A 23,148-nucleotide genomic window follows, 5' to 3' on the forward strand; every position below is an offset into this window, starting at 1 on the left:
AAAGATACAAAATAACTTCAAAGACACACAAAATAACCAAAAAAAGACACAAAATAACCAAAAACAGATACAAAATAACTTCAGAGACACAAAATGACAACAAAGACACAAAACAACCAAAAAAAGATACAAATAACTTAAGACACACAAAATAACTTCAAAGAGACACAAAACAATTTAAAAAAACTTAAAAGACACACAAAGTGACTACAAAGAGACACAAAATAACCCCCAAAAAAGATACAAAATAACTTTAAAGACACACAAAATAACCAAAAAAAGATACAAATAGCTTCAAAGACACACAAAATAACCAAAAAAAGATACAAAATAACTTCAAAGACACACGAAATGACTACAAAGAGATGCAAAGCAACTGCAAAGAGACACAAAATAATTCAAAAAAGAGGGAAAAACAACCATGAGACACACAAAATAACCAAAAAAAGATACAAAAAGTTTACAAAGAGATGCAAAGGAACTGCAAACAGACAAAAAAACAACAACAAAAAACAGAGGCAAAACCACCACAGAGTCAGTGTGTCTTGCTCCTATGTAGAAGTGTGGGGATCTTTTGCATGTCTGTGCCCAGGGGCCCATCGTCTCATAATTCGCCCATGATATGTTGTTGTATGTACTGCTGTCTAATATGCACAATGCTGTGGTGAGAAATCTGAAACCCCCCTTTGTTTTATTCTAAGAAAAGACAGTGAGTAACATCAAGACACTTAGAAGAAGAAGTTATGTTTAGGAGTGTAAGTGTCAGCAGAGGAAATACTGCTAACCCTTGGCATCAGTATGTTGTGATGATGTATGTGTCAGATATAAACATAAGTAAAATGTATAATTTTTTATTCATACTCACCAAATAGCACCAAACACAAAAGAAGTCCCATGACCAGGATTATTGTTGCCATAGCAACAGCCACACGAGCTGTCAGCCGACAAGTTTGACAGCATCCTGCATCTGTGGTCATCAAAACAGAAGTAAACAAGCAGAATTGCATCGATGCACTGAGACACTTTTCTAAAATGATCCTTTTCAGGATAACCATGACCTTTTATTGAGAACGTTTATTATCAAACCTCGAATTTTTCAATCTTCTAAATGTAGAGGGTGTTGCTGATGTTTCACTTGCTTATGAATGGTACGTGCATGCACAGTTTCCCCTTTTGACCTCTGACACCCATTAAGATAAAACTGTGACACTTTCACAGAAAAGTAAAACTTAACCCGAACTTTGAAACCAGAAAAAAAACAAACTGCAGCTTTGCTTGTTATTGTTCAGCCTGGAACTCTGACCTCAGGTGTGGTATCTGACAGGTATAAAGGTAAGTGTCTTTAACTTACCTGCAGGTGTTTCCCTCTTTGCATCCTCCTCCTGGTGTCTCGGATCCATGCAGCTGTTCGATGCTCTTTCTCCTCTCACGTCAACTGCTTCACATGCTTGTTGACTTAACCTTCACACAATAAGCTGAATGAAAGGTGCCGCCCCTTCCTCATACCACAGCCGTCCTCTTCAACTCAGTAGCTCGAAAGGAGAGCCCTAAATTACATGTTGGCGTGTAACAGAGGAAGTTGGCAGGGTGTACCGACAGCTTATATATGTAGTAAGTGTTTCTCACAGCACCGTCTCAGAGCCTGGAGGTGTTAATGTGCAGATATGAAGCCTGGACCTGACATAACCGCTTCATCTCTGTAACACTTAAAAAAAAAAAAACACTGTGCATTCATCTGCTGACCTAAGCTCATCTATCTGCTGCTTATCTACTGATTATCTTCGTACTATCAAACAGAGCCATCAGGTGAAGGTGTGTCTCACTTTGGCCTTTAATCATGTTTGTAACTTAACAACAGAGGGGTGTGACTTTCTTTTTCATCACTGTTCAAACCCCCTTTCCTCCCTCTGTTCTCCTTTATCCAGTCTTAAAATATAAGATTGAGGCTAACTGAGGGTAAGAGTTCATCATGCTACTTGTAATCTTTTTATTCATCTTTTTTTGGGGGGAATAGGGGGGAAAAAAGGACAGAGGTAGAAAAATAAATTTTTCTTATTTGTGTTGTTAAATGAATACCCCCCACCCAAACTACAAAAAAACATTGTACGGGAAATAAAATACTGCGTGTATGAATATTTAAAAAAATAAAAGTAATAATACAAATAATTCTGAATAAATAGATAAAAAGGGAAACATTAAATAAATAAAAATAAGAATTTGAATACTTTATACAATTTTTTTTTAAAAATTGGAATGGGGGAATTGTCAGATGTTAAAATAGTGTAAGAAAAAAATTAGTGTAAGAAAAAAAAATAGTGTATGAAAAAAATTAGTGTATGAAAAAAAATTAGCGTATGAAAAAAAAAATCGCAGATCTGCCTTTCACTGAGAATCTTACCTTTTCTAACTTCACATGTAACATCTGTACACCCCGGGGAAATGCAACATGTAGACTTTCATCTGGAAATTAAAGCTTCAGTGTGTTCAGGATTTAGGGGGATGTACTGGCAGATATGGATGATACTAAACATATTTTCTTTAATGTATGATCACCTGAAAATAAGATTCATAGTGTTTTTGTTACCTTAGAATGAGCTGTTTATATCTACATAGGGAGCTGGTCCTCGTCTACAGAGATCACCATGTTGCATTGCCATGTTTCTACAGTAGCCCAGACTGGACAAACAAAACACTGGCTTTACATAGGAGCATTTGAGCGTTCATATCAGTTTGTCTGTTTGTTTTGGAGAGGAAGAGACCTCTGTGGATAACTCGGTTCCCGGTGAAAATGTGCATCTTAAGTTATCAGGGGAAAAAGGTGAGCACACATTAGGAGGTGCTGGGCTTGCGGCCCGTATCCAACGAGCTGAACAGTGTCAGAGAAACACTGATTTGTAACGTGACACTGCTTTGTTCAGTGTTTTTACTGGTTTTAATCACTTAATCCTTTTATATTTAATAGAGGAGGAGACCTCTGCGGATAATTCGGCTTCTGATAAAAACCTCCTGAGCAGTGAACCCTGAGGGAATTCTAACGCTTACAGGACAAGTTTCAGCTGGTTGCAATCTGCAATCTTCACTGCTAGATGCCACTAAATCCCACACACTGTTCCTTTAAATAAAAGCAAAACAGAAGAAAAAGGAGGAGTGCACACCACTATTATTTATCTTAGTTAATTTATTGGCTTTATGGTCATTGTAAATGTTGTCTTGTTTTAAAAAAGCAGTAAAACTGGAGTAAACAGTACTCAAATATTATCAGTGTAATGTACATCAGAGACATGTGTGAACACATGACATGGTGGTGGGCACGAAATGTGTTAAACTTACATGCTGGCAACATGAAGACAATTCCAATGCAAAGGTAGTGTGGATCTTTTGTCACGGTGGACACACAATTTAAGTATAAAGAGCGAGAGAGGCAGACGCAAGGGTCAAACAAACCTGGACTGTCAACTGGAAGACTGCCGTTTGTGTCCCGTATGAAACCAAAAGTCAACTTGGTTGCAGGACTTTACATAACTGTGCAAAGTATGCACGTTTGTCTCTTGCTGTACATCCCCTGCGTAGATGTTTTATCTGAAACTACAATTGTGTCCGAATCTTAACTGAGTATTTTTGTTCTCTAAATCTAAGTAAGTGTTTCTCTTTCCCTGAAGTTAACCAAACTAAGACCGTTCGGCGCTGTTTTCATTTTGCCAGCACGTAATGTTAAGACATTTTGTTCCCACCACCACGTAATGCATTCTTAAGAGGTTGCATCCAAGTATTTTCTGTAGACTGCGTTGCATAGTATCGTACCATCTCTTCAAATCAGACTTTAACAAAGGTCGCTGTGATGTGGTCAGCTTGAAAACTTTATTGTGCACTGGACCATGATAAATAAGATCAATATTCACGTAAGAAATCATCTCTCAAAAATGCTAGATAACAAAAAAGTTTTTATTTATTTAGGGGGTAACAACATCAGACACATATTAAGAAGTCCAATTCTGCCATGAAAAACAATGGATAAGGAGTTAAACGTGAAAATGAAAATTCTCATGATTTAACCTAGTAAGTGAACATTTTCATGATTTTGTCTGTTGCTCATAATTTGTTCTTACTTTGAGTCACTAATTTATAATTTTGACCTTGTGAGAATTTTTTTTTTTTTACCACAGATGTTGATTTAATGTTTATCTTTTTTATTTCCTGGTGAAAAAGGGCCACACACACAAAACAACATCCAGAAAAAGAAATATAACAAAATACAAATAAGAGGAAAGCAACAAAAGCATAAAATAGATTTGTGTTATTGTATCGTATTTCTAACAAATTCTAAATAGAGCAAACACACATTTTTACAATCGTACCTATCACACAAGACAAACTTATAATGTCTTGTTTCTTTTGACTAAATGTGACACACTGTGGATTAATATGTGATTTCCTCAGGAGCAGAGCTGAGCAAAAAACAGTAAACTGAGTACAGAAAATATCTCTGTCTAATATACCTTCACCACAACAGATTAACTTCAGTTTTCAGTTCTCCTCGAGTTCCCAGAAAATGTTGTCCCCCAACTGGTTGTTGAAATGTGCTTTCAACTGCAACAAAACACACAAACACAAGCTGCTTATCAGACAAACCTTATATAAATAATTACCTTGCTTGTAGTTTGTTTTAGTTAGAGGAGAGAGCTGCTTGTTGAGTTTACCTCCCAAACCCTGTTTTTGTTTTCCTGCATGTGGTGATTGACATACCTGCTCAAACACGCTTTTCCTTGTGGTGGTGGTGTCACAGAGGAGAATCTCAGCCGAAGAGCACAACATAGACAGACCGATTTCCCTTTTGTCCGGCTCTGGGGAACAAACAGAAACTGTGAGATGTGTAAAGAGGAGGTGGGACAAAGAAACAAAGTCTCACTGATGCTGTAAAATTTGCATGTGTTAGAATACACCCAAGATTAGTGTCACAAATTCTGTACCTGACCCTGACCTGTCTTGAGATACTTGAGTTTCATCAAATACACCAAAAATTGATTTTCCTCGAGACCGTTTCAAGTCTTTGCCACTTTATTTTCTGCACACAAAAACTGATGGCGCATGCGAAAAGAAAAAAAACAACAACTCTAGAAACATGTCTTTTAGGTCTCTCACCTGTACAGTTTGACACAGTCACTGGGTCACTACTCTCTTCAGGTGTTGTAATTGTTCTTACTTCAAAGTCGTACTTGGTCCCTGATATTAAGCCTTCAGAAGTGTAGGAAGTCTTGTTGTACAAAGTCTCGACCTTGCTGTATTTCCAGAAGCTGGAGTTTATTTTGACAGAGTACGTGGCTTTTGATATGTTGACAGGGGCCTTCCACTGGAAGGTGATCTGGTTTTTCGAGGTGTTAATGACTATAAGATCAGTAGGTGGTGAAGGCTCTGAAAAAACAAAGAGACAGTGATTTATCATATTATTTTGCAGTTGAAGTATTTTCATTACAAGTGTTTAATATATTTGATCAACTAATAAAGTAAGAATATATCGGCAGATTTTAAAATTATAATCCCCGAGATTTTCATGAAATCAAACCCTATTTGTGGCCGACATTTTTTCAGCAACAGCCATTTGATGGCATTCTGTAGTTAACTCTTTGTACAGCTGTATTCATTGTCTGTGGCGGAGTCAGCCACCGACTGCAGAGTCCAATTGCTTTCACACGCAAGAAGCATCACAGTAAACGAGGCAGTATGCAATCCAGAGTTACTGTTCTCAGTGTTATCTCAGTGTTATCAGCCTCACTGTTCCCTTAATTAAATCACACTTGCTGTTACCAGCAGTCACCACCGGTGGCGCCAAATCAACATACAAATGGATAAAATACCTGGCACTGTCCAACTTTTGTCAAAGGAAAACCAAAAAAACCCCAGAACCAAGCGAGTTAAGTTAAATACAGGTACATCATGCAGTGGTAATGCAGCAAAAGTGACTCACTGGTGAATGTGGAATCTGCCACTGGTGAGCTTTTGATATGTCCACTAATGGCGTAGACGATCACGGTGTAATTGGCTGCATTCATCAGTCCGTCAAAGTGCTTCATCAATTTTGTTACATTGTTCGCTGTAGTTACAAGTGTGCCATCCAGCTGGAGCTTGACAGTGTATGATGAAAGGTTACCTTCAGATGGACTCCACTTGGCAGTGAGGGAGTTATATGTTGAGTTCAAAACCAGGTTTGAAATTGGTCCAGGAGCTAAGAAGGAGTCACAAAGTCAGATTAGTGACATTGAACACAGCAGGACAGAGTTTTGTTCTGTTTTTGTAAATGATGGTTTTCTCTAACGACCGACACATAGCAGTCAACTGGAGTTACCAGTGTAGTTGACGACAGTCGTGGTGTCTCCCTCCCGACTCGTGCCATTGGTCAGTGCGGATACCCTGAGGGTTATCTTGGTGCCCATCGGCAGCCCTGTTACCTTCTTTTCCGGTGTTTCCTCAGTTTCACTATACAATATGCTGTTTGGAGGAGACAGTTATTTGAATCATTCTGCTGCTGGCAGAGAAGACTGTGCATCTCCAGAGTGACAAGATACCACCAGTTTATTACAGCTTGGGGTTTTTGTAGTTTGGGAAATCACTTCTATTCCTTTGCAGCAACATCGCTAAAATTCAGACAATTCAGAAGTCTGACAGTCTAAGAAACATTTATGTAATACAACACTATTTATATAATTTCCTGGTTTAACGTTACCAACTGTACGTATAAATGCAGTGAGGGACTGCTGACAATGCTCACCTTCAGTTGAACCATAAGATAAAGTAATTTAGATTATTTCAGGCCAAAGCAAAGAAAGGCAGCTTTACTCATATAGCACATTTCATTCTAAAGTTAAAGTTACTAGATTATCAAAATTAAAAGAACAGATTTAGTCATTAGGATTTATCCTCTGGGCACCAGGGATGACAGACCAGCTTTACACCTTGCATTAAAATGTTTTTTAGGTGATCGAATTTCCAACGGTTCTGAACGCAGCGGCATTCAGCATTGTCTGTGGCCGTACCGTTTGGTAACTGCATGTAATCAGGTCAAATCATATGTAGAAACGATTTTAATGCAAGGTAGAAGTGCTGCCATCTCTGAAGCCAGTGGCTGAATATAGCTGAATTTAAAAGTGAATAAAGCAAATAAATTCTGGACTATTTGTCTACAAATACATACTGATTTCTGTCATTCAAAGCCACCACTCTGTAACCCGTGACTCTTCCCTCAGGTGGCACCCATTTTAGTTGCAGTGAGTTCATGGTATTATTTGACACTGTCAGGTTGGACACTTTCCCAGGCTCTGAAAGAGACAACACACGAGTACACACACAACATCACTTTGTGTACTGACAGCCAGCCTGATAACGTTCTCACTGGCGTCACTGTTCAGGTGAGATGCAGCTCTAATTTGCCTTTGCTGATTTGAATTTTATACTGTGTGAGCCAAATAACCAGCTGTAAACTTTTTTTCCCAGTGTGCTTCCTGTTATTCAAACAAATACAAATGAAAGAGTCTGTAGAGGAAAGTTCATAAGTTGTAACACACAGCTCACTTTGCGATATAAACTTACTGGTGTATAATTCGATGCTGGTTTCTTCGCTCCATGTGGATCCGTCCAGGACTCCTGAGATGACGGTGAATGTGTAACAAGTTCCAGGTGTCAACTTGTCGACTCCTTGGCTCTCTGTTTTACTTTTGTTCCAATCAGTATCCTGGACTTTAATAAGATAGAAATCCACGTTTCCAGCTGGTCTGTTCCAGCTCAGGTGGACAGAGGTTTCTGTCACAATGGTGGCCGTGAGGTTTGAGACTTTGTCTGGTGCTGAAAAACAAAAAGATATAAACAGGGTAACAAGTGTTTGCGTTCTAACTAGGGCTCATTATTTTTTTTTAATAAGAGACTGTGCTTGTTTGCCTCTCCTTACTTACTTATATCAAAGGGACAGTTCACATTATTTGACGTGGGGCTGTGTAAGGTATTGTAAATGAATCTAAATAAAGTATTATATAAATGCAGTCACATTTCACAGACGGAGACAAACTCACTGGTGTAGAAGAGGAGCTCCTGCGGGTTGAGGTCTCTCCCACACTTCACAGGGAACACCTGGACTGAGTAGCCAGTGCCTCCTGTCAAGTTGACGGGTTTATAGGTCAAATTTTTAGTCTGGATTTCTGTTTTGAGGGTTTTGTTCACTCTGACCTCTACGCGGTAATGGCTGATGTCACCAGGCCCGGGTTCCCATGTGAGAACGGCGCTGTCGGAAGTCCTGTCAGTCATGGTGACTTCACCACAGAAACGATCTACGGTTGGAAATAAGATGAAGACTGTCAGTGTGCAAAGAGGCTCAGATGTCCAGAAAGGTAACACACACAGAAAAGGGGTGATAGTGCAAAAATGGGCTGTATGGCTGCATATTAGACTTTACATAAGTCCCTCCAGGATGTTGCAATGTTGAGATCGCAACAATTACATGAAGTAAGCCAGTCACTTTGAATTCTGCATGACCTTGTCATTAGAGATGCGCGCAATTGGACGTTTGAATGATTAAACATCCGCCCCATCACTAGTCGGCACCAGAAATATTAGTCGGTTAAACCAATTACTGTTTTATTCATGTAAAAGGCTGCTTATCTGTCATGCAACTGCCCACCACTAGTAGGTGCTACAGACACCTACTAGTGGTCAGACAGCAGTCCCCCTCCCCGCCGTAATGCTCGAGTAGACTGGAGCTTTAAAACAGCACAGTGGGAAATAAGAGAGAGGTCCTCTTGCAAAACCAGCGCGGTTTGGCAGTACTTTGATCTAGAAAACGAATTCAGCAGCGATTTATCTTTTTCGAGATGTTATATTATTTGTTAACGTTAAGTGAGTTGTTGTCACGGCGCAAAAGTACGGGTTACGGCATCAAACACAAAACTTTATTTCTATTAATTTTCCCAAATTAAGATAATATTTGATTAGAAAGTTTCTGTTTCAATGCAGGTGCCACCTTACAGTCGCACAGCACAAATCATCTGTAGTATTTATTTTTGACAGTGTGAGAACTAAAATAAAGGTGCGACAACAAAGGGTCTCCAAATGAGTCCTACCTTCATAACATATATAAGACAGAAGCTCCCAGCAGTTCTTTTCAACCCAAGCCCCGAAGCTGAGCATGGCCACACAAGAGTCTTCGATGAAGTTTGTATCGCTCTCAGAGAGATCCAGAATCGGCACACATCCTGCCTCTGCTGGCGGCTGTGTGGTCATCGTGGGCGCAGCTGTGATGGGCGTAATGTTTTGGCTGGTGGATTCCCCAAATCCAGTAGAGTCTGTCACAGTTTGGATGGATTCCCCAAATCCAGTAGAGTCTGTCACAGTTTGGATGGATTCCCCCAATCCAGTAGAGTCTGTCACAGTTTGATCTGTGAAGTTGCTCATGTTTGTTGTGTTTTCAGTTGTTTCTTCTGCGAGTCCAGTCAAGCTTGTCGCATCCTGGGATGTTCCTTGGCAGGTGCAGCAGTATCTTTTTGGTAAGGAGGATCTGAACACGGGCCAACCGGGGTACCAGTTCTGGAAGAGGAGGGGATCCCCGTTGGCCCAGCGGGACCAGGGCATACTGGAGTTGCTGGTGGAGTTGTAGTCAAAGTTCTTGCGGAGGCCGATCCAGCAGTCAGAGGTGATGTTTTGTTCCTTGGCGATGGTTTGGATGTTTTCAGGAGTCAGTGTCGCCAGATCTTGGTAACAGACCTGACAGGACGTGAAAGGCCACAGTCAATCTTTTACAGTAGATGTTGTACAGGCCGAGCTTTTCATACTAAGATGTGATCTGAATTTGATGCGGGTCATGTAAACAACATATTGTGTTGAACAGTCCCGATTAGGAATTTTCCAAATGCAGCATTTGCAGAATAAGACATGTGGGACAGACTGCTATTATTTGGGTTTCAATAGCAGTCTTTGGACATGTATACAGTGCATTTGGGGGTTTCTATTGCATGTTTGCGACACGCGGCCTCATGCCTGTTTTCGGTCAGCTCTGCGCGTTGTCGTGGATACATTGGACACAAATCAACTCGCCAAGTTTGCAAGGCTGTGCGGTAGAGATGCATGCCCAAAAAGAAAAGCCCACATTTCTGGTCAGAAGGAGAAACACACCTAACTTGACTTGGATATGAAAAGGTTTTTGGATTTGCGCACATACGGCAGCGCTGATCTTTTCAAGATGGTGGTTGAAAGAAAGAAAGCGGGAGACTGTGTTCGCCGCTGGTGGGAAAACTTAGCCAAAAATCCTTGCACAAGGGACAGTCATTCCACCTACCCATATTTTAATGTGATAAACATGTTAGTGCACGTTAATCTGAGTATTCACAGCTGCATTTGAACAGCAATATGAGCAGAATATTCATTTTCATTAGCCATGTTAACAGCTTAGAAGAAATATTGTCTATTTTTTCTGAATATAAACTGAATATTTTGTGCATGTAAACACAGTCCGTCTTGATGAGAGCGTCTTTAACAAAATTGGAAATAGCCGAACAAGAGCTGCAACAATTTGTCCACTTATCAATCCGTGTATCGACAGAAAAATCATCAACAACTATTTTGATAAATGATTAACTGGACAAACAATTATATATGGACAAATAATAATAACTGTATAATTTAATCCAGCCTCATACACACGTGCCCTGCTAATTAAAAACAGCAACTTTCACAGTTGTGCCTCACATCTTTTAGCATATTTCTGCACATACGGACGAGGTTGGTGTACCTGGCAGTGGTTCCTGGCCTGCTCCCAGGTGAGATTTCCCGAGTGAAAGAAGTAGTCTTGTTTTGCAGCGCTGCACGTCAACACCAAAGCTGAAGGAGCACACAGAAAGGAGATGAGCTGTTTGTGTTGACACAGGTTTTTTAAAGTCGGCAGGAACTGATATGATCTGACAGACGGGACGAAAGCAAAGCATAATGATTTTCTCTTTAAATTGATTATTTTGTGTCTACAGGTTAAATATAATGCTTTAAGTTGAATTTAATGCTTTTTAAGACCTGTTTAAGACACCCTGTAACCAATTTCAGGACAAATTTTTGGACAAATTATGTTTTACCTATTTAAGCATCGCAGGTAAGAACTACAGGTAAATCATATACATGTGGTCTCGTGCAGAGAAAAGGGTTATGTAGGAATATGGTTATTAGAGCGAGTGACGTCAATCTGCATTTTGCCAACAGGTAAGTGCAAGTATGAAGTAAAATTACAGTATTATATTCTTAATTTTCTGTCACTTGATTAATCGACTGATCATTTCAGCTTTAACTGGTGACTAAAGCTGTCAGATAATTGTATTGCAGTAAAAAGTACAATACTTCCCTCTGAAATGTAGTGAGGTAGAAGTATGAGGTGGCAGTGAAGAAAATACAGGGTGTCTGCAGGTATGAACAAGTTAAGACTTTAAAGACTTTTTAATACCACTTTAAATTAAACACCAAACTTGTGATGGAAATACACACCCAAAGTTAATTATACTCTTTCCAAGTGAACAAATGACCAGTAAGGTAAAATGACACAGAGAATACTTTCTGTGCTTACGGCTGTAGGCACAGAAGAAATAAGCTTATGAGCAGGCTGGCGAGCGCAGCCTTAGTTTCATGAGGAAGACTCATTGTGTGATCCAAGTATGTAGAGGGTCTGTTCCCCCGTTGAATCATGTTTCCCTCCTGTTAAAAAGATGTTTCCTGAAGCATCAACACCGGAAATCCTCGCTGTGATGTGACTAAAAAATATTTACAACCAATTTACTCTGAATTTAAGACATTTTGATACTTTTTAAGGCCTTTTATTAATAAACATGCATAAATGACATTTTAAGGGCCCGCAATCACCCTGAAAATTCTAATAAAAGCACAAGTACTTAAAGGAGCTATATGTAAGAAATCTAAAGCAAATAGTCGTAAAATCCTCCTAATATGTCACAGAGACTAAGGAATAATGTTCATATAACATACTGATCTCACTGACAACAATAGTACGGCCAGAATATTTGCATCTAAAAAAAATTTTTTGCAGTCTGCAAATCATGTTTATGTTTTGAATTTGTGTTTTGGTCTGTTGTGCCACCCACCGCTGTCTACCAGTCACGCAATCAGTAGAGTCTCAGCATCAATTAAAGCTACAGCAGCACGGCAAGCAGCATTAGCAGTGTCCCCAGTACATTTGGCCACATTCTTACATACAGCACCTTTAAAATATGTACTTGAGTTACATTTTGTAAGTGTTATCTTTCTCAGAACTGGTGGTCATATTTCACCCTTTTTTGAGAATTGGGACAACTTATGTCCTGCCAAAAAACACTTAAAATTATAACTTATGAACACACTAAGTTTGTTTCCAGAGATAAACATTAATTTTTAAGTGTTTATATTTAGGAAATAAGTATGATTCATAAAATAGGTTGATCTGCTTTCATCTATTTAACTTCTAAACTTGCCCCGTGCCAGAAAACACACGTCCCAGACAAATAAATCACAAATTTAAACTATTAAAAAATGTGTTAAAAGCCCTCAAAATCTAAAACGAACTGTACGTACTGATAACATCGGTGTAAAAATGTTCTGCTACAACAAAGTTATATCCAGAATGTACAATGGCATCCAAAAATCAAAACAAGACAGTACAATATATATAAAGGAGAAGTGGGAAAAAGAAGGAAAGGCAGTGATCTCGGTGGAGAGTTGGGAAAGAGTGTGTCAGCTACAGTGGAGGTCAACAGGGTCAAACATATGGCGTGAGTTTTGTTGGAAGAACATAGTGAGATTTTTTATCACACCCATTCAGAAACGACATCAGGGTAATGGTGATTTTTGTTGGAGACTATGTGGCACTAGTGGAGCCAATCACTTTCATATTTTCTGGGACTGCCAGGTTATCAGAGAATTTTGGGAAGAAATCCATAAACATATAACAAATGTAATGGGGATGAGTATTACCTTCAACTATGAATCAATGGATCAGTCCAAATGGACTGAATACACAAAACCTGTAAGATCTGATTTCACTTGAGGCTGTTTGTAATTTGTGACTATCCACTCTTCATTTAAAATACTTTTGTGTGTACCACTTGAATAAGTATTCTATTTAAGATTTTTTGTCTGTTTGTTTTATTTGTTTTCACTGTGTGTGAAACTGAGATGCCTCAGGAAGTGAGCTCCCCTGGTTCTGTTCACTGGATACAGTACTTGAATGACTTTAAACTAACTTGGAAGAGCAGCATGGAAAAGACACTTGGACTTCACCCTACCCAATTACCAAGGGGAATGGGGCGGATAAACCAAGGGAAAAGACACTTTAGGGGTCCAGGGAATGATTGCAATGTTGTAAATGAAACTGTAAATATTTTGCTTTTCCAAATAAAAAGAAAATTTCAAAAAAAAAAAAAAAAGAAGTTCTGCTACAATTATCCTGTTTTAAAATATATATTTTTGTGAAAATGTTGGCCCTTTAAAGATGTGTCACAGACTTCTGTCAACTCCATCACACATCGTTTAATCACATAAGAGTTAGCTTCATCCTCAGGACTCCTGTCTCACTTCCTGGCTTCCTAAATGGTGGGAATGCTGCTGAAGTGGTGGACAAACTTTCTATTTTTTGACAAATTAATTTAATAATATTGCTATCAGTTGTGTCCCAACCCAACAGGTCAACTCTGTAGCCCTTCTAAATTTAAAATAAATAAATATTAATGGTTGTAAAAATGAAATTAATAAATGTTACTTTTGTCAATTCTATATGATGTCAAATATGTCAGAGTTTGCTTTCCTTTAACATTCTATCAAGATTTACATTAGCTGATAATATCAGTTAGCTGCAGCTCAATTTTTTTTTCTTGACTCTAAAATTACTGAACACAGAAAATAATACTCACCCCAAGAAATTAGGATGGAGACTTTACACTTGAGAGACAACTCCCCCATCTTGGATTCCTGTGGATCCTAGATTCAGGTCAGCTTCAGGAAATTTCAGCTACTGTGAAATTAAATTAAAGCAGGCGCCAAATAAAATAGAGAGATTAAATAAAGTCAGACTGATGCTGTCTCACTACTCACCCAGGCTACAGATGCATCCTGCTTCACTGAACAGAAGGAAATGACCTCCCAGTATGAGAGACGCTCACACAACACAAAACAATAGGTCATTTAACTAGCAACACAAGACTATTCAACACCTTTGGATGCTCCTGATTTGCATCCACGTTTTTCACTCATGCAAAGTACTAACGGGGAAAAACGCAGATGATGTCATGCTTATGAGTGCAATAAGATGTTATGTTGTATAACAGAACACACCAACAACAGTTTGACGTTATGTGTTTATTTTGGCATTAAGCATCGAGTTACAAAATGCAAATTAGTACAAAAAAAAGCCATGAAAAAATAACGACAATGAAAAATATTGAAAGATAAAGCTCTTATACAAAACTAAGATCCCAAAATAATCTACACAGATACAGAAATAAAAATAAAGAATGCCTTTAAGTATACTTTCTTGGCAGTGTAAAAACAGAAAGTGGTTAACGTGGCTGACAGTGATTGGTCACATCAAACTGAAGTGCTGACTCAGTGATAAAACAGCATGATCTGTGGGTGAGAGGCCAAATATGACGTCATGAACTCAGATCACATTCATCAAATTAGGCAGTAGTTTTTTAAAAATCTGAACTGAGTGGTTTGCACCTCATCACTACGTTAAAGGTGATGTTCTGGTTTTATTGGGCCCCATGTTTGTACTGTTTAAAAAGTCTAAATTTTTGTCCAATTTTCCTGTATTTGTATGTGAAAATAACTCTTATCCCTCCTCTCATTTTCCCTCTGCTGAATATAAAAGTTACTAATACTAAAAGGTGATTAGCTTGTGGGGTGATCCAGCCAGCCCCTCATCATCATCCCAAATCTACTGTTAATCTTCACAAAAATCATGACAGCATGTGTTCCCTGCGAGCAGAATCACCACCACTAAAGAGGCGGTGACGACGACAGACAGATCCTTAAAAATAAAAAGGGCTAAAATGTATTTACAGCTCTTTGTGATGGAAAATAAAGTAAACGGAGTAAAAAAAAAAAGCCTGTGCGCTCTTTAATCTGGCCTTATGTTTGTTCCTGTGTGTCTAACTTGCATTTTTATGCCCAAGGACATCTAATCAGAGCCGGACTGAAACATTTGGGCCGATCAAACCACCTGACACGACACCCAGAAGGAGAGCCAGACAGGGTGTAAGTGACTGAAGTTGCATGGGATGTGGTACAGTAATACAGCTACATTAATGTAGGTAAACATCCATTCAAGTCTTAGAAGTGTGACTTCAAGCTCATGGCAGTGTCTCGTTTTATTATTATAAGCCTTTGCAATGACATATGTGTCTTAACTGTGTAAAATCTGACCAAGCTACTACTTGAGTTCTTTTTAGCTCCAATAAAATCATAATTACTGTTCTGACAAAACATACAAAAACAAATGTTGATGACGAACACTCTTCAGTTTTCATCAGCTAATTCAGACTAAGAATAATGCATCATAAATGACAGACATTTTTAAAAAGGAATCATTAAAACTCAAATGAAAATCCCTGCCAAGATTAACACTGATTAAATACAGTTCCTCCTAATTGTAAGTCCCACCCCGATATCCTGTTTCATGCGTGCGGGTGTTAGAGATCTCAAAGCCATTTTGCAGGACCTTTAAATGCAACGAGGTCACTGAGGAAGAGGCAGACCTGTTTACAGTGTGAACTGCTCTCTATCCAACCTTTATTCATTTGAGTACGGGGAAAAACAGCAAGACACCGTACAGTACGTAGAGTACAGTAAATGGTCAGGCAGTACAGTTACTGAATCAAGTGTTGTGGCGTACTGAGGCAGGAGATGATTTGGGGGTTCCAATAACGAGTAAAAGCCTGACATTAACCCGATGGCTTGGAGGGAGAAAGACGGGACGTTTGTTCTCTTCTTAGTCGCTATCGCTCCTCTCCCCTCTGTGCGGGAGTCGCTTTCCGCTGGAAGGCACAGCAAGCTCATGTTTCACAGACACCTTGGTCTTTGTTTTGCTGCGGAGAGAGAGCAAGATGAATCCAGTCAGTGTCGGAGATTATAGCAGATGTGACAGATTTGGTTTTATTTGAAGTATTTCTAATGATGCAATAACCTTGGTTGACCTGTGGCAGGTGGGTTTAACTTAAACAATGCACACAGTGACCTCTAGTGGCAGGTGGTCTCTATTATTACACAGCAGTAGAGTTCAGGGTAAAATAAAGGTAAGGATGCTGCCTACGGACCATCTGAGAAGCACTGGAGCTGACCAAGTAAAAGACAGCAGTCAAGCTGTCACTCACATCTCATAGTCAAACCAGCTGCCGCTAGGGGTGGGCGATGTATCGAATATACATGATGTATCGTGGCTTGTTCCACATGGGATGTATAAATTGGCTATATTGCAAACATCAAGTATAAAGTAGTTAATTTTCACTTCTTAATTCACTATAAAAGTAAAGCCACTGTGAGTCACAAGAGAGACTACTCTGCTCATCGGTTTCACTTCCTCCGTGGTTATGTCCTCAAAAGCAGTTCAACAACTAGAGAACTCTGGTCTTCTTTATATCTCACAACAAAAATATTTTTAGATGGCAGTCCCTGAAGCCAAATCTCATCACATGGGGATCTGTGACCTGATTTTGTTTAGTGGTCCTTTACACAAAAAAGGTTGAGAACCACCGGTCTCCAGGAAACACAAGTTACAAAATTTGTCCTCTGAAAGTAGTTCAGGTGGTTTTATTTTTCAGTTTGCACTTCTTACCTTTCTTTGTCAAGCAACTCCAGACCATCATTGATTTTCTTCAACATTTCGAAACGTTCGCGACCACGAACCTGCAGGACAGATCAAAGGGGTATTAACCAAATAGCATGAAAAAAATGTGTAAAGATGTGCAGCTTCATAACAGCATGAATCTTCACATACATGCAGAACAAACACGTCCTTATCGTCCTCCTCTGCACTGGAGGTCGGCTTGGACTTCTTCACAGAAGTGGTGTCAGGAGCTGGAGCCGCAGCCGGGGCACTCTCTACAGAAACAAAGGTGAGGTTAGCAAGGGGACAGCAAGAAGGGGCGGAAACTGAAATATAAAATAATGCAGCAAAGACGTACTTCGTTTTTTGGTTTGTTTGGTGCCGTTCTGCGTCTTGGTGCTGTTTTCCTCTTCAGTTTTGCGATCCCTGCCTGGACACGCACAGACACGCACCTCAAAGCACCTTCGGCCCAAGACAAGTCCACTAGGAAGAAGATGAGCAGTAGTATGGGTCAAAATGTACAACAAATGAATCTGGGACATCCACAACACACACATAACACAGGTAAAAATGCAAACCAACATGTCCAGTTACACTGTGGCAATCCCACTTCTCTATACGCCAAACTACCACCACCACCCTCACATCTGTTAAAAGAGAAACAAGACTTACTCTGGGGTCTCCAGGGTCAGGATTGTGAGGATCGGCCTTCTATTCATCCCCCCCATGCAGGAACTGTTGCACATGAAGCTCAGCAGGATGGTGGTTATCTCTGAGCCCAGCTGAAACAGGAAAAACAGAACATTTTTTATTCACTGCTACTTTAAGTGTTTATAATCAGGGGAAAAGGCAACCTTTTCTTCTGAACTCCTTATCGACACTTCAGGGTGTCCAAAACAGCCAATTTTTTGATTTGGGAAACATTCCTGAATGGTTGCAGAATTTCTGTACTTCATAGACATTGAATTTTCAAGCTAAAATCAGTGTTGTTTGCTCATATACTCACATAGAAAATGCTTGAAGGTCACACATTAGGAAATATGATGGGATAAAAATAACTGCTGTAGAGTAGACACAGCAGACGTGTTCCCCCTCGGGACAGATTGAGTGGGGCAGTCGTACCTGCGGGGGCTCGTAGGGGACAGTCACACTCTGCCTCTTTGTGTGCGGATCCTCAAAATACTGAGCCCTCTGGCTGCCCTCCACTCTGATCAGATGGCTGCGGTGCTCGGCAGCTGAACAGGAAACAGATTAGAAAACATTAAAATCAGCTCAGATGTATTAAGCTCATCAGATTCTTTGAGCAAAAGCAAAAAAAGAAATTTTCACTAAAACGTTTCCCTTACTGTCCTCATTCTGGTGATGTGGACATCTTCGGACCACGTCTGCAACATGTTCAGACTTTTTGTAAACTGCTGTGGCCCTCACAATAGCACCCGCAGGAACGTCCTTCCACACCAGGACTTCAATGGGGCTGGTCTTGGCTAGCTGGCAATACAGCTTGTTGAGCTGCTCGGAGTACTGAGACAAAGAACAGGGAGAAAGCCCAACACGTTATTATCTGTGCACCCGTGGACCAACCACAGCCGGGATGGGGCGGGACATTACAATAAAGACTGACATGCTGCTGCAAAGTTTGGAAATGTTGAACTCCTTGTTACGCATGAATGGTTATGATTATTGATAAGTTAGTACTTTGCATTAACAAAATAGAGACAATCCAACAATACAGAGCATTTTTCTTGTACAAGGATTTAATGAAAGAACAAAACCTTCTTCTCCTCGTGTCTGCCTCCTTCAAAGAGCAACACATGTCCCTCATTCTACATCTATTTTACTTAAATTATTGTTATAAATATAGTTCAGTAATCGTGTTTACATAAAGTGTGCTGTGGTTTATGTGGGTGGTGGTGGAGTGCTGGTCTAAGTCAAACAGTCCAGGGCCGTTTTTCATTCCCAATCCATCCCTGGACCCAAGCGCCAACCACCAGTCTGAGATCTGTCTCAGAAAAACTAAGTGCACTTTTATAAACACTAAAAGTTTCATATAACTAATCTTTCTTCTCTGAATGACCAACAAATACTTAAGGCCAGGTAAGTCAAACTAAAAGACAATTTTTTACCTTTCTTTCGTCCTTTTTTAACCCATTCTGTGCTACAGGAAGACGGCGCAGGGACATGTCCCGTCATGTCAGAGCAGTTCTCTACAACCAGACAGCACCTCTCTCACAGACGAGAGCACAAGTCGCAGGGGGGCGGAGTTTCAGGAAAGACCAGCCTAACCTCAATAAAACTGGCCAACTGCATCGCACTGCTGGGTGAGTCACCGTGGAAACATTAATGCCATTGGCTTTTCAAACGCAGTGACTGGCTCCAGACTTTACAATTTAGCGAATCATCACAATGAATAAGATTCCACATGAATACCACCACGAGAGATACGAAAGAATGGATTTTTAGCGCGGTGCCAAGGTAAGATTTTAAAACTTTTTCAATGTTTTTCACACTTTAAATAATTTTGTGGGTGATAAACACTTAAGGCCAGTGAGTGAGTTTACCGTTGTAAAACCTTTTAATTCCCAAACCTCAATTTTATTACGCTGTACAGTTAATTTGGATTTATTTTAGTGAAACGGAGCAGAGATTCTTCATAGGAAATAAACTAAAGACAGAAGAAACTCAGTTGAGGACTAAATGGCGAAACTGAGCAGAAGCAGAGATCCCCTTTGTCTCTGGCGGACTCAAACTTCTGCTCCCTACCATGTTTGGTTGCAGGATAGTGTGCTGCAAGTCCTTACGAACTTTAACATCGACTGTGTAACATTTAAATTCTGTTTAATTCTGTTAAAATGATTCACTATGTTCATTAAGTACAAATGTTTTTTGCTGAAGTTTGTATATTTTGTCTCACATTGTTCAGAACAGATAAAACAAATTAGTTGTCTTATATGTAGCTTAAATATCCGTTGAAATGAGCTGTAACACATTTAGCAGTCAGTTTAACATCACTAGAAATCAAAAAATATGTGGAATTTCTAAATTTTTAGATGTTAGGCCTCGGATTACTTACAGTGGAAGTGACAGACTTGGCCGTGCCAGACTTCTGAAATCGAAGTTGGAAGCCATATTCCCCTGGATAGTCTGTTGTAACCGGGACGGTGGAGGACGGGGGAGTAACACCATCTTTAGCAGACATCTCTGGGGGCAGCTCAAACAGATTTTCATCAAACCCTTCAGCAAGCACTTGGTCATTCATGAGCTGTGAAGGAGGGAAATGAGAGCGTCAGTCTGCCTCCATAAATAAATAAGTTCTGACTGAAGTTACCGTCAGAAAGCTTTCTCCTACAGTGATTCAATTCAATGTGTTTAAGTTGGGGCATGGGCAGGTATGCTTACCAGCATATCCATAGGTCCATCTGTCCTCCATGCGCCATTTGCCGTTGGAATGGTGGAGATAGAGGGAGTCACTCTGCAAAAAACAAACATGCACAAATTGGTTAACTTGTTTTTCTTCTGGAGTAAACTGACAATTTCAAAATGTTATCTACTATTAAAACTTAACTTACACAGTCTCCCAAAGCTCTCTGAAGGAGACCTGGCTCAGGGGCAGGCTCTGGCTCAGAGGCAGACTGTCGAACTCTTGCTCTTCCATCTTTTTTTCACCCTCCTTTGCAGATGCAAAGGCAGTGCTGTGGGGATAAACAGGAAGTGAATGTTAAACAACTCAGTCTGTAATTAAATTCTCCATTAGACTGGTCCCATGTTAATCAAGCGGTGTGTGCTAACATTTATCTTTATTAACAGTCTGCCTACTTTTTTGATCAACTGATTTATTTTTTAGTCAAAAGCATGTCAGAAAATAGTAAAAAAAATAAATAAATAAATAAATCCACCACATTATTCAAGAGACCAAATTGATGTTTGATATGTGTGACCAACATCCAAATAAATTTAAATAGCATAAAGAAAAAGAGAGGCAGCAATTCCCCCCATTTAAGAAGATAAAACCAGGAAATGTTGCCTTTAGTTTAATAAATGCCTAAAAAAATACGTCGATTATCAAAATAGTTTTCCTACAATTATTCTGTCGGCCGATCAGACGCTTGAATCCTTTTTAAATAGTCATTATTTTATAAAAATTAAATGAATAGGACACGATTACGTTTAGCGTTGCTAAAGTGTAAAATGCATGAGTGAAACTTTTACAAATGAATGAATGCTGAAGTGATAAATCCTGATTGCTTCCATACAGGAAATTCGAGTTCCCTAAGTTCAATTTAAGTAGGCCATCTGCTCTGAGAAATGCTGACTAACGTTGACGTTAACCTGAATAATTACGATTCAATTAAACACATATATTCCTGGAAACATCCACATTACAGCTATCTATACGTTTGAAATCGAAAACCATTTAACTAACTTCGCAATTAGCTCTCTTATCAAAACAAACCGCCGGAGAAACCATTCAACATGCTAACGTTAGCTACCGTCCATTTTCTATCGAGCCGGAGGCCTGCAGGAACTGAATGAAGTTAGCATCTTCGGACGTCGCGTCGGCACTTTCGCAATAACTCGACGAATACAACTTAACTAAAAGTCAAAATGTGCTGACGTAGAGAAAAAACTATCGACGGTAAAACAGGATTTGTCTCGCAATTAAAGCGCACCCCAATTGTTTTGTTATCTAGCGAGCTTAGCATTAGCTTAACTAGCTAGGTACGTTAGCATAACGTTTTGGAATCCGACCGAGTAACGTTAGCTTAAACTGCCGTAAAACTTTCTTTAACGGTCCAGTAAGTGGGCCTGTATAATGACACATGTATGACTACACAGCTACCTTTGTGTCCCGCAACTGCTGTCCAGGGGAGATGAGTCACTTCGATGTAGCTGAGGAGGCGAGCAGAATCGAGTGAAAAGTCAAAATATTTTGAGGTAAAAACGAGCACGTTGTCGTCGGGGAATCCCACAAAAAAGGAAAGGGGAGGGGCGGGTTTTTAAGTCCGCACAGCAGTCCAATCACAGAGCGTTTGGTTCTCCTGACGTGCGTAAACGCAACACTGCGTAATGCCACTGTTGCATTCATGTATCTCGACAATATTACAACTCAGGAGCCACCGTGCAAAACAAAGGAGTTGTTAAACAGGTCATGGCTGCACATTTATAGAGTTATAAGAATTGTTTACGTGTACACGGTTGAATTGAGATTAAACTATATGTTAATAAGAATTATATTTACGTAAGTGTATTGTCTTTGTCGAATAACAATAGCATATTATTAATGTTGAAAAATACAAGCTTCAGATGAGCATCCGAAGGCAACATGACAACATAATGACGTATGGAAATTAAAAACGGATGAAAAAGTTGCCTTATATAACCCCCAGTTTACGGTAAATATACCCAGTTTGCGCAACATTTAGGCAGTTTTTTAATAACCAAAACGACTGCCTCGTTTACAACATTGCTTATTGAGCTATGGTGTTTCCTAGGGGATCAAAGAAGTGTTGAAAAAGAACTTTGATATATTAAGGACTGTCCCAGCAACAACATTTTTGTACTTTTAAGTTGCAAAAGCATATATTGCATAAAATCTACAGGCCAAACTATTAATGTCCACTGGGCTACTGCCAGTACATTTTACTGTAGTCCAGTGAAGAAGTTTAATTTTTTTTTTTTTTTTTTTTTTTTTTAATTAAAATTGAAAAAGCATCCCATGTACATTGATAGTCATTAGCACACCTTGGTCTATGACATATTCCAAGGCATTACATAACTGAAAAATGCACCATAATCATATGTAACACCTGGGAGTTCCCATAAAGCTATCTTTGATGGGTGACTGTGCTTCTTTCTCTCTCCAGGGAGGTCACAGGTCAACTTTAAAGCAGCGTCCCCTTACTTGAGGACTGTCCAGGATGACTTCCCCCTGCATGGTTTTGAACGGTCCTTCCTTTATACTGCAGATTGGGTTTAAACTAGAGTTTAAATCTGTTCATTTCAGGCTGTTTAATGATTTCGTAATCTGCTCCTACAGGTTGGATGATGTCGCCTCCCGTCACCCTTCAAATGTCCCTGTGCTGATTAGATAAACTTCTACACCACTGGGGACAGAGCTGCAGAGAAACTCTGAGCAGGACCTCTCTGAGGTGCCGCAGCCGCGTTGGGTCACTTGTGCTATGCTGCTGGCGTGTTGTCCTGACCTGGCAAGAGTCATATCCAAAGAGTACGCACTGAATGTTGGTTCTCATCTGTCTCTTTGGATGCGTAGCAGTAATTAGTGCCACTTTGGGGTTAGGTGGCCGTTCGACCTTTGAGTGAAAGTG

General features: G+C 39.7%; 3 protein-coding genes across 3 annotated transcripts in view; all 3 read right to left on the reverse strand.

The window, feature by feature from the left end:
- Positions 1 to 1,450, reverse strand: part of LOC126403992 (CD209 antigen-like protein E) — a 6,555-nt gene extending 5,105 nt beyond the window's left edge. The window contains exons 1-2 of the mRNA XM_050066915.1: positions 1,352 to 1,450; positions 866 to 967 (exon numbers count right to left, since the gene is read on the reverse strand). Of these exons, the coding sequence (XP_049922872.1) occupies positions 866 to 967; positions 1,352 to 1,400 (151 nt within the window). The 5' untranslated portion in view covers positions 1,401 to 1,450. The remainder of the gene's footprint in view (positions 1 to 865; positions 968 to 1,351) is intronic.
- A 1,864-nt stretch (positions 1,451 to 3,314) lies between these two features.
- Positions 3,315 to 14,011, reverse strand: LOC126403980 (receptor-type tyrosine-protein phosphatase eta-like). The gene is made up of 11 exons (XM_050066896.1): positions 13,914 to 14,011; positions 10,766 to 10,854; positions 9,102 to 9,741; positions 8,058 to 8,312; positions 7,582 to 7,833; positions 7,187 to 7,310; positions 6,341 to 6,483; positions 5,963 to 6,220; positions 5,140 to 5,409; positions 4,744 to 4,841; positions 3,315 to 4,587 (listed from the first exon to the last, which is right to left on the reverse strand). Exons 1-11 carry the CDS (start codon positions 13,960 to 13,962, stop codon positions 4,525 to 4,527), a joined length of 2,241 nt encoding a protein of 746 aa, XP_049922853.1. The 5' UTR covers positions 13,963 to 14,011; the 3' UTR covers positions 3,315 to 4,524.
- Positions 14,012 to 14,343: 332 nt separating this feature from the next.
- tp53 (tumor protein p53) lies at positions 14,344 to 21,819 on the reverse strand. Its single transcript, XM_050066902.1, has 11 exons — positions 21,663 to 21,819; positions 20,392 to 20,514; positions 20,222 to 20,294; positions 19,896 to 20,084; positions 18,172 to 18,346; positions 17,948 to 18,060; positions 17,498 to 17,607; positions 17,184 to 17,308; positions 16,997 to 17,100; positions 16,835 to 16,905; positions 14,344 to 16,088 (listed from the first exon to the last, which is right to left on the reverse strand). The coding sequence occupies exons 2-11, from the start codon at positions 20,475 to 20,477 to the stop codon at positions 15,992 to 15,994; spliced, it is 1,143 nt and encodes a 380-aa protein (XP_049922859.1). The 5' UTR covers positions 20,478 to 20,514; positions 21,663 to 21,819; the 3' UTR covers positions 14,344 to 15,991.
- Between the last annotated feature and the right edge of the window lie 1,329 nt (positions 21,820 to 23,148).

This window comes from Epinephelus moara, chromosome 17 (assembly GCF_006386435.1).
Source record: "Epinephelus moara isolate mb chromosome 17, YSFRI_EMoa_1.0, whole genome shotgun sequence".
NCBI classification, from domain to species: Eukaryota; Metazoa; Chordata; class Actinopteri; order Perciformes; family Serranidae; genus Epinephelus; species Epinephelus moara.